The following is an 11978-nucleotide window of genomic DNA, read 5'->3' as shown; positions in this document are numbered from 1 at the left end:
GAGGCCACCATGTTTTTTACAGTAGCCCAGAACAAACTAAACACCTTTTCAGTTTTTATGACAACTGAAGGTCACCACAGGTTGTCTTTCATGTTTGAAAGGGGAGGGTGAGGTGAGGGATTATCAGCTGCAACATGAAACTTCACCACTAGATGTCACTAACTCTACATACTGGACCTTTAACGTTAGGGACATAGTGCAGTCTGGGGTCGAACTTTATTGATATGATATGATGAGATACGATATTATATGATACGATTTTATATGATATGATGTGATATATTCTGGTTTTAATTATTTTAGTGCACATTGTATGAAGTAAATTGATAAATAAAGAATATTAGGGGGGACTTTGACTCTCTAACCATTAATCTGAGGAATTTCTCTAACCTTTAAATTCTTTGTGTAGCAATTTAATCAAGGACAGTTTTTATCAATAACTCCAGTGACTGAAAACAGCCTCACTTTACTTTTAGTGCCCAAAACATTTGCAAAGTGGTCCTGAGATATATAATGTGAATTATGTTAATCGACATATTATTATAAAATAACAACATACATACTAAAAGGCTCCATCAGTATTTGGATATGCAAAAACTTACAGTAAAAATACAACATGAACTAGTCTTTTTAACTGTTGATAACAAATTCACAACTTGACTGCTGGAGAAGCATTAAAACTGAGGTAACCAACACCCCATGTGTATTTATCACAGCAAGTAGACTCACCCTTCCTTGAGTTATGAAAAGTAGCTTGAAGGCACCAGTGAAGTGATCGTATATTAGTACATTTTATATACTGTTGATAGTTTGTAAGTATTATCCTAACATTTCACCAAGCCTTTGATGTAAAGCTGCAGTCAATATATGTCTGATGTAACAATATTGACAATATCAAACACGCCACAGTCATACCATGTGACGAAACATCTATCTTTGAGTTAGTTTGTATCCCAATCTTGTTGTGATGACACTCATCTCCATTTGAAGTTGATCTGATGTCAGCCTTGGTCCAAGCTCCTCAAAGTAAAAATGTGGAATATAGCCGAAATGCCCACTAAAGGAAAAATGATGGGCTTCCTGTTGCGTTTTTCATAATGCCCCTTGAGACTCTTTTGTTTGTCTGGTCATGATCTTAATTATAAAGTCTATGGTCATGATTCACCTGTGTAAAAATACAACATGAAAAATATGTGTAATATTTGAGACGACCATGAGGGGGCGCAGAAACTCTAAAGATATTGACAAGGTGCGTGCTTTTATTTTGAAATCCAAGCTAGATGGGCGCGTGCCGCGGCCGGAGTCCTTCACTCTGCCGCCGCCGAGGTCAGCTGGAGGAGCGGGAGAAGCACCGGTAACCAGCGGAGGAACCGACCGGAGGACAGCTCCAGACTCACCGGTGAGCTGACCCGTACTCCCCGCTCCACGCGTTCAGATGAAAGAGCGAGTTTATATCTCAGCCTGTTTGATTCAGGGCGAATCGTGCAGCTAGCTGTTATTAGCCTCGTTAGCTCAGCTGGATGCTAGCTGCCAGTTGGAGTTGCGAGATGTTTGATAACATTATCACGAGCTGTGGGGATTTCACTGTTTCTGCTTGTAATCATTAATTTCCTCTGTACACGTGTCGTCAGGTCACTGAGACTCGTGGAGGAAATGATTAGTTAATGGAAAATATCTTTGGCTTTATGTCAATGAATGGAAATATGAGTGAATTCAGTTATTTCAGTCAGACTAAGGTTCATAAGATAAGATAAGTGTATTGATCTACACTTATGAAATTCAGTAGTTACAGCTCTAGGCAGGTCACCATGAGGTAGATGAGATATACAAATATTAAAAAACTTGTAAAAAGTGCAGAGTATGTACATCATATACACATTTCACTAGTGGCAAAGTATTTTCTAGCTTTCAGGTTTTAATTCAGACATTTAAGACACATAGACATTTAGTTTGGTAATGCATCTATAGTAAAATTTCAGCGTTGTTACTGGTCACCTTCCAGTAGCTTGTGAATGTGTTTTAGTCATTAAATCTGTGCCTCTACCATTCCCAATGCAAACCTATTCTTTTGACATGTCATAATATCATTCATGTTCACTACATCCAATCAGGAAAGTGGAAACTCGTCAGTATTTGAGGAGACTCACTGTAAAACAACTCGATGAACAACACACATACTCGAGGTAAACAGTAAACGTTGTGTCAGGGCCTCAAATGGGATAAACACACACATGTGATGATGAGACACATGCCTGTCCTGTGCAAACCTAATTGGATGTTGCATCTGTCCGTGTCAGGTGGACACACACACACACACACACACACACACACAGAAGCTTAGATGGCGCTGAGAGGAAGAAACAATGTTGTACTTGCAGAAAGAAGAAGTCTCAGATTTACCTGTGTACTCAAACAGCCGGAGTCTTGAGGCTTGTTTGAGATACCTTTGGTAGGCGTGCCCACAGTCCTGTAGACCAGAGGATGACTCACACAGTATTACAACATCCTGTTTTTGCACAATATATAAAGTATGTGGTAGATAATCCTCGCTGCACGCTGCCACTTGCACACACTGTATGTCAGAGGCTTTATGTAATAATGTGATTATATCCCCTCCTGGATCTCCCAAGGTTAAACCCTCGCATGCCCCTCACTCCTGTCGCCCTCTTCAGCTCCAGCAGGATGGAGACGTGGACGACAGACCTGCAAAGACATGGATAGACCGCCACGATGACACAGGAGACCCTCACGTGCTCGCAGCTGTCTGTCAAGGACGCTGCCCTGCGCATGGTGAACCTACCGATGTCCGTTTGCAGCTCCCTGGCTCAGGTTGGTGTTGACTGTGTGCGGTGGAAAGTGGCAGCAGTGTGTATCTGTGGGTCATGGGGGGGGGGGGGAGAGATGGAGGCAGATAAAGAATTCTTGAAAGTCCGGCGTTGAGTGGAACACAGATCTTATTTCTGTACTTTAACAAGTCTCTCATTTTGCAGTGGACAATTTTATGATGGATTTGAGATTTATATCTTGTTCCATACTTCCATATTTGTATGTTATATATTATTTAACAGAAACAACTATTTTATATGACCTCACAAAACATTTACTGAAAAAAATTAAAGGTAATTAGTTAATTTGCATGGTTAGGTTTCAGAGTAAAGAATCGTTAACCCCTCACCCCGTGGTCATCGCACCTTCATGCACATGCTGGTTGAACATGAGTCACAAAGGCCTGAACACGTGCTACTAGTGCCACTTCCTTTCTTCACACCTGCTTTTGTCGCATTAGGAGTTTATTTTTTATATTAGTTCATTTTGATCCGTGTTTGTGAAGCAGGGTTATTATTTCCCGGAGGTCTGACCTGGTTGGATTTGGCACAGCTCCATTCATAGTGTCCCTTCTAAGCCGATTAGATGAACCTGTGGCTGGATCTGTTTAGATGTTCAGTATGACTACCTGCCTGAGCAGCTTTGTGCTGCAGCTTACAGCCGCTGAGTAATGGGGAAACAATGTCCAGCAGCACGGCTCGATTACTCATGAGAACGTGTTGGAAGAGATACATGTGACTCTGTGGATATATTAATAAACTGGTGCAGTAAAAAGCTAGTTTGGTACAAGACTTTTCAGAATCATGTTAAATGTTAAAATCAAGCCTATACTTGCAAAATATGATACACACACTTCTAACACAAGTTTTAAATTAGCCTGTAACCCAAATTAAAAACAAAAAATTACTATTACAGTAAAAACAAAGTACGTTAAAAAAGCTCATGTGTTGCTGTAAAGTAATTTGATATTTTCAGGTAAAATCCACATCGTTTTTGCAGGTTTTTGTGTCCTTCAGGATGGTAAACTTGTATTTTCCTCCAGTGACCTCTGTGTTATTGCGTTTATGAGTCGTACGTGAGGAGAGAGTGTGTTTGTGTGTGTCCAGTGTGTCTGTGTGTGTCCAGGTCGCGGATCTGATGTCATTAAGAATGTGGTAGGAGCACGTCTGCTGTTTGTGTGTGTCTGTGTTTGTTTGTGTGGTTGCAGACACAGAAACACTGCAGGCCTGTGGCATCATTTAAACACAACTTTCTATTTAGCAGCTTTTTCAAATAAAGGTCAACATTATGTGTGTTGTCACAGCTCCAGACGACGGTGTGTGTGGTTAAACTCCTCGTCAGTGTTTCTATGTATAGTCGAAAGCTCTCTGATACTGATGCTGTAAAATCTAGATGACAGGCTGGGAGCTGATTCCCATAGCTGCCTCTCTAATAACCAGTGTGCATTGTGCTTACTCAGTTAAACTCAGATTATTTTCCAGTATGCACAATAATACAGAAGGCAATCTGAAGTTCAGTGTTCCTTTTTAAAAATGCATGATCATCTAACTTTTCCTTCTTCTTCCCTCAACCTGTCCTCCAGGTGAGTGTCAGCACAGGAACTAAGAAGCTGGTGGCCGCCACTGCGTTCGGTGCCTTCTCGCTCCTCTTCCTCGCACGGCGCTTCCAGAGGAGGAAGGGTAGAAAGAAGGCTCTCTCGCCTGAGTGGGAGAAAGCTGGGTTCGAGTTCTTCTCCCCAGCGGCGACAGGGAACGGTAAGACTTCCTGACACTGAACCTTTTCTGTACCCTGGTCGCTGTATAGGCCCAACCTCTGACTTTTAAAACTCCTGGTTTAATTCATTTATAATCTCTCTTAGGAAGATTTATTACCAATTAGAGTCTTTAAGAGAAATTAACAGACCTTTAGGATTAAGTTGAAGAACGAGCAGGCGAACAGGGAGAGTCATTCTTTGGGACATCATAGATTCTGGACCGTGGATGACTCTATATTTGTATATGTACCACGTTTAAACAAGTTTAAAAAAACCTGTTCAGGATTTGTAGTTTCGCGAATGGTAATTATTATGTATTATGATGTTTTTATAATGACCTGATGCAATAAAACTGTCTGTGTTAGCAGTTTTTGCTTTTCCTCTAACTTTGTCAAGCAAACCTTCACAAGCTGCGTATAATTCTGTTTTATAAACAATGGTTTGAGCCGAAAAACTTGAAAAGTCAATCATTAAAACAAGATGGAGGTGATTTTATTCAGTTGTTAACCCTGTTGTAGAACTGAAGTTATGATTAATCCATTGTGTGATCCTGCTACACGCTCTTGCACCGCGATCACTGTGTTCCGATCTTTCTCTTAAACATTTACCAGTAACTCTCTGGTCTTTATCCATCCAGATAACACCAGTCAAAACATCACCCTCTCCCTCAACTCCAAGAATGCCTACTCCTCTGGTCTGGTGCTCGGCTCCGGAGACTACAGGAAGCTGTCTGGGTCCCTGCTCAGCTTGGCCTCGGTGAGACACAGGCACAGCTTTATTATGAAGAACTTGTTTAGAGGTTTTTATTTGAGATGTCAAAGCCCAAGAACATTATTACACAAACATATTGCATGAAATATAAGTTGATTTGTTGTGATAACAGGTGAAAAGCATGAACTCGTCGAGCAGCAGCACCTGTGCAAATGAATCCATCGGCTGGGACAGAGTGGCAGAGGCCGACATCTGCAGTGTCGTCAACTTACCCCTCACCACCCCTGAGAACCTCTACCTTATGGGTAAATACACACACCCACCACATTACTTAGTATTGAGCCTATATCTGTGTTGTACTTCCTTGTAATGATCTGTGTTGTGAGGTAGATAGTTTTCATTGTTTTGGAGGTTGTAAAGATTATATGTGTTGTGTGTTCAGGTATGGATTTGTTCGAAGAGGCTCTGGGGCGGTGGGAGGAGGCGTTGACGTTCAGGACCAGGCAGACCGAGGACGAGGACGACCACGAGAGTTGTGCTTCGGTCAAAGCGGGGGCTGGAGACGACATCGCCGAGCAGAGCATGGAGGTAAACACACACAAACACCATTAAACACGCCGGTGTCATGAGTCAAGAGCCACTTGAATGTCCTGCTTCTATTCTCTGTTGTTATAAAGGAAACTGCCCACAAACACATATCTGGTGTCACAGAGTTTGGGTTGTATAACTCGATTGCTCTGAAGCCCGGTGGGAAGGGTTGTGGATTAGTGAGGTTCAAGTAGTTAAGCCTGGGCACCCAGACAGACGTCCAGTCGGCTGCCTGGTCCTCCAGGATTCCCCTGCTTCTGGGCTTCCTCCATAAAGCTGATTAAAAGAGTAGGTCGGGGGGGGATTCTCAAGAGAGGGCTGAAGAAGATATTTGAAATGTCTTCATGTTTCCTCTGCCCCGGCCTTTATACCTGGATGCATTACTTTTAAATAACGTTTCAGTTATTTGGAATCTAAGTTGTCCAAATGCATCTTGCAATGTTAAAGAAGGAGAATTATGAATCCTGGAATCCGTCCCCTGATCCAGATCCGTCCTGACCTTTGTCCCATCCTTCCACCAAGTTTCCTGGTAATCCGTCCTGTAGTTTTTGAATAATCCTGCTAATTAACGGACAAACAAACAACCACAGTCTAAAACAGAAACTCCTGGAGGAGAGAAAAAGAACAACACCTCAGGATCAGCCCTTTTATCCAAAAATTAAATGGGTTCCTCTTGGACTCGTCCCCCCCCCTCCCTCCACCAAATTTAATTGGAATCTATTCAGTAGTTTTTGAGAAACTGGTTAGATACCAGTGGAGCAGGTGAACAACACTTTGATCTGACTTCCTGAGCAGAGACAACACCCAGGTGTGTTGATAGGAAGATAACATTCCAGGTAACAAGATCAACATCCTCAACAATGAGCTGAGGTTGATCAGTAACTGTCTTTTAACTTGTTTGCAGCTTTAATATTGTTCTTATTCAGGTGAAGAGTGACGCAGTGCAGTGACACCTCCACACATCATATTGAAGTTTGTTCAGATAAAGCATCAGCACCTTTCTGAGTTTCTCTGGTTCATCCTGAATGTGTTTGTGATCAGGATGTGATCAGTGCAGAGTTCGTCCACCGGCTGAAGTCTCTGCTGCAGAGAGCCTACAACCTCCAGGAGGAGTTTGAGGGAGTGCTGGGAATGTCCGAGCCGTCAATCCACAGCAACAGCCAGGGTGAGTCGCTGCTGTGTAACCGGACATGACCAACACAGAGAAACACATCTCACCTTTATAGACATAGAACACAATGTATTGTCTCATGGTTATAGTTTATGTCCGTGTTGGAATGCTTGATAACAAAATGATTTTTCTCCTTCTCAGATAAAATGGCCGACGTTTTGTGCCGAGAGGAGCTGGACGAGGTGTGTCTCAGAGACAGTCTCAGCATCGCCTCCAACGACTCCTTCGTCTCTGCTGTGGAGGTGAGAGGAAACAACTCGATCCACAGATCAACTCGTCTCACATGCACCACGAGAACTTTGACTCGATGGAGAAACGTTCTGAGTTCAAATGTTTGTTTAAGAGCAAAACAATGTCCGTCTGTGGAAGAGATATATGAATTAAATAACTGTTTATCAGCATTGTCATTTCGAGCTCCTCATCTTGAATAATAATCTTTTATTATCAGTTAAAAATAGTAATAGATATCACCTCTGTTACGATAATTCAAAGTAAGAACCTGAAGAGGTCAATCTCTGAATCTCAGTGTCTGAAGCAGCGAGTGTTCCACTGGTTCCCAGAAGGATTTGTTTAAATCGCTCTGAGCTTCCTGCAGATTCACCACGTTGTGTTTACCGGCACTCGGCTCAGTAAGTCACCGCGAGGCCTCGAGCTCGGGATCCACTGCTGCACTTGACCCACAAAGGACAGAAATACACCGCAGCTTAAGAAGCCTGAGCACAGACGTGTTCAACTTGAAGGGAAACGATCGAACAAGTTCAAGATGAATCTCTACCTGAGTGTTTTCACGTTCGGTGCACATTACATTAAGAAAAGGTTAAAGACACTGAGACCCTCCAACTGGCTGACTCCTGATCAGTGAGCGTGAGGTGCAGCTCTCAGCAGGAAAACTGGATCACTTAAACTCAGGGTCACTAAAAATAGACGGTTCACATTCCGCTATCACTGCTCAACTTGCACGACTCAGTGTTACTGTGCAGCTGGTTTCACTATCAACTAGAAACACCACGGAGAAGTCTCAAGGTCACATGCTGTTTTCTTTTTACAGCAGCTTATTCAGAACCGCACCAGGAAGCAACTTTCCCTCACTTTGTCTTAAACACAAATACAGTTACTGTGAATGAGTGGGAATCTCGCAGTTGTTGTGAGCTCACACTACACAACTATCTGGCAGCAGGGAGTCACACAATACATGAGCTTTCACACTAGTATGTCCGGTGTCCCACAGCTGCCTTCACCCCACCCTGCCCTCTCATTGGCTGCAGTTGTCGCTAATTCGTAGATGTTTAGCCTGGAAGACATCCAGTTGGAGAAGAGTTCACACAACGTGACTAGCTTCTATCTGGGCCTGATGTCAACCTGTTCCACAAATTGGGCTCAAAGCGTATAATTAAAATTTGTATATTTCTCTACGAGGTTGTTCAGGAATCACAGGAGGAAACTGTATTGTTAATAACTACAAACACTTCCAGGCTTCTCGCCACTTCAGGAGAATGTTCACGTCTCTTCTCTCTGTACTGCAGTTGTTTATAATGATCATTATTTAGTGTGTTTCACTTCCTACCTCTGCTGTGTGTCTGTGTGTCAGCAGACGGAGCACAGGGAGCTGAGGAGCGTCCTCTCTCTGGGACACCAGTCGTTCTACGACGAGGCTGTGGAGATGGCTGAGGACGGACAGATCTCCTGCAGAGTGCTACGGTAAATTAAATCTATTTATATAAAACACATGAAACTCATTAGACGACCAGCACTCGATGTTCATCTGATTTCTTTTCTCATCGTCAGGACTGAGATGCTGGAGTGTCTTGGGGACATTGATTTCTTGGCCAAGTTGCACTGTGTGCGGCAGGCGTGTCAGGTACAGACCAACCGGAGCATTTTGACATGGTTCCTCCTTTAAGTGGAAACATAATCAGTTTTAGTTAAACCCTGTTTTGTCTCCAGCTCATTTTGTGCGAGAGGAAGACCAGGATGTTTCTGACCGACACAGGAAAGAAGATCCTGTCGTCCATCATCGTTAAAGGACACAAGGTGAGAGAGGAGACACTGATGATAAAATCCTCCATCGTTCACGAGTCTTTCCGCTCATAACTTTTACCGTCCGCTCTCCAGAGCCCCAGGAGATTTGAGGAAGTGTTTGAAGAGATGATTTGCTTCCTGGAGCATCCGGAGCACTGGGAGAACACGGAGGTGGAGCTGGCCACGCGAGGAGTGAGTGATGTCAAATGTTTGAACTTCTCCACCAGTTTACTTTTTACTTTCCAGTCCAACCAGTTTCATTCTTGCTCTCGCCAGGTGAAACATTTGAACTTCTACGATATCGTGCTGGACTTCATCCTGATGGATTCGTTTGAGGACCTGGAGAATCCACCGGTCTCCATCCAGAACGTTGTCAACAACCGCTGGCTCAACAGCTCCTTCAAGGAAACCGTGAGTGAACCAGAATCTGAGCTTCAGAGAACTGGAGATTGAGGCTTTTCAGCTTTTTCAACTTGAATATTTGGTTTGTGTTCGCCAGGCGGTGGCCTCCAGCTGTTGGTCAGTGCTGAAGCAGAAGAGGCAGCACATGAAGGTACAAGTCTGAAACCTTCACAATGGAAGAGATGCTGATGATCTGACATCTTCATCTCAAGTCCCTCAGTCCCAGACCCACGTGTTTAATATTCTCCTGTTTCCCTCGGTCTCAGGTTCCCGACGGCTTCATCGCTCATTTCTACGCAGTGTGTGAACAGATCAGCCCGGTCCTGGCCTGGGGCTTCCTGGGTCCCAAGAGCTCCCTGCACGACTTCTGCTGCTTCTTCAAGGTCAGTAGGTCTTTCATATTTACAGTGTGAGGGTCAGAAGATCAACAGTACACACAACAACTTCAAGATACACGTTCTATACATGGAGTTTCCCTGTTGACAGCTCTGTATCACAGCTCCCGGACATTTGGACAGTCAGAAAGTATTAATCTGATTAATATGAGGTCCAGCTGAAACAAGAAGTTGATAATCGATTTACAGAAGTTGGAAGAAGCTAAAATAGCTGACTGTTTGCTGAATATTTGTTAGCTAACTTTGTGGATATAAGAAAAGATGAACCTTCTGACCTCAATATCAGTTTTCATCCATTTCAACATTCTCCCTCAGGACCAGGTGCTGCACTTCCTGAAGGAAATTTTCGACCTGGACAACGTGCGATACTCGTCCGTGGAGAGTCTGGCCGAGGACATGCTCCACCTGCTGCACCGCCGCTCCGAGCTGCTGCTGGCCTACCTGGGCACCGACCCGCTGCGGCACGTCAGCAGTTCCCCGCAGGTGCAGCTGCTGCCCAGCGCTCTGCTGGGGGCGGGGCTTCAGTGAGAGACGGGAGGAGGTTCAGACGCAGGTCCTCAAAGAACACACAAGAAAACCACAGCATTTATCATCCGCCCCAGTCGGAGCAGAGCAAACTGTCGGTGTGGAAACAACACATCAGAGGGTCAGAGCCCGACAGGCTCATGGCTTCACCCTCTGACCTCACCTCCACCCATCTGGTGAAACTAAATGTCTACTATAGAATATGAACGTTAAACCCATTTCCCATCAAACCTTGTGCTCTCATCGCTCTGTGTCAGAGGATCTTCATAAACTGAACCAGCCGTCGGCCTTCACACACGATCATTACCTCAGCACGCCCCCCCTCCCCCAGCCCCTCCCCACTGTGCACATCCGTTTTAAATTTCACAGCAATAATATTTAGAATTTAACTCGGCAGTGGTTCTCCTGCAGTAGATATAACTCTGTGAATTAAGGTGTATTTGCTGCTATTAAGAGCAATTTATGTGAAAAAATTAAAAAAAGGTATTTATTTTGTTAAACAGCTAAATGACGCAGGGTTTATTTTGTAGAAGTTGTAGTAGTGCCTGTACGTGTCAATGGAGTTTGTGATCAGCTTCAAACATGCAGTGGTTTGAATATCATGAACCTCATGAGATATTTATTAGATGTATTTCCACATCTGAACATCAGCAACGAGAAACTACTAAATGCACTTTGCGTTTTTTGGTTACAAGCACATGCTGCCCAGGGAAGTAACTTATAAAGGGAAACAGTTTGAGAGTCGACCAGAGAACTTTGTCAGATATGAGAGGATATTGTTTTGTTGCACCACCTAAATGAGTCCCAGGTACAGGAAGTCCAAGCTTAAACATCACTGTTTCATAAACGCCCAGCTGTCTATCAGCCGGTGTCCCTCAGCTCCTCACGACGGGCAAACACAAGAAGCCTTACTGTCACATTCACATCTTCAAGCCTTCATCTGTCACTGAATGTTCATCTGACCAGTTCATTCTCCAGTAAGTCTGCGCTTAATATATCACATCCAGTCCTGCCTCTAAAAAATAAATTAGTTTTTTGTTCTTCTTAAATCGTGTTTTCAGTTGAGAGCTTTGTGTCTATGGACAGATGAAATAATCTCACTTGATAAAATTAATTCTCATGTTTCAGATTTTCATGTGAATATTGTTTTGTCGATCTTTGATGGGAACTGAATCTGAAATACTTTATTTGCTAAAACAAATGATTGGGACAATTATCAGCAAACAAATACGATCATAGGTGGAACTAGTTTCCTCATCAGTTTGATTCAGAAACTAAATCTAAGATTTGGACCATGAAGTATTTGAACTATGAAGAAATGGGACTGTTACTCATTGAACTGTGTAATGTACTTAACAGTCAAGCTGCTCTGTCAAACATCACATGGCTTCACTTTAGGAGAGACTCTTTAGAGTTAATTGATCCCGTGTGTAATTTGAATCACGAGGAAACAAGTCAGTGTCCATGTGATTTAAAAACAGGTCGTTCATCTCTTCAGGAAATCAAGTGAAACATTTGTGACTTCACCTCAAACAAAAGAATCTAATAAAGATGTTCATGTGTTAAATGGTGGTTGTGTCATTGGAAT

The 11978-nt window shown here is 43.2% G+C and overlaps 1 protein-coding gene across 3 annotated transcripts; it reads left to right on the top strand.

Moving 5' to 3' along the window:
- The first annotated feature begins 1257 nt into the window (after positions 1–1257).
- miga1 (mitoguardin 1) lies at positions 1258–11957 on the top strand. 3 transcript variants are annotated; one of them, XM_062403817.1, is made up of 16 exons: positions 1258–1399; positions 2673–2829; positions 4409–4580; positions 5217–5335; positions 5463–5595; positions 5733–5878; positions 6920–7043; positions 7191–7291; positions 8641–8747; positions 8835–8907; positions 8994–9080; positions 9162–9260; positions 9345–9479; positions 9568–9621; positions 9737–9853; positions 10181–11957. In XM_062403817.1, exons 2-16 carry the CDS (start codon positions 2731–2733, stop codon positions 10391–10393), a joined length of 1779 nt encoding a protein of 592 aa, XP_062259801.1. In that variant the 5' UTR covers positions 1258–1399; positions 2673–2730; the 3' UTR covers positions 10394–11957. The 3 variants fall into 3 exon arrangements, with proteins under 3 accessions (XP_062259801.1, XP_062259799.1, XP_062259800.1); XM_062403815.1 differs by having other exon boundaries at positions 8638–8747; XM_062403816.1 differs by having other exon boundaries at positions 1277–1399; positions 2631–2829; positions 8638–8747.
- The last annotated feature ends 21 nt before the right edge of the window (positions 11958–11978 follow it).

The sequence above is a fragment of the Platichthys flesus genome, chromosome 14, assembly GCF_949316205.1.
Source record: "Platichthys flesus chromosome 14, fPlaFle2.1, whole genome shotgun sequence".
Lineage (NCBI taxonomy): Eukaryota > Metazoa > Chordata > Actinopteri > Pleuronectiformes > Pleuronectidae > Platichthys > Platichthys flesus.
The sequence above is the reverse complement of the archived record's forward strand: the minus strand, read 5'-3'. Positions and strand labels throughout refer to the sequence as shown.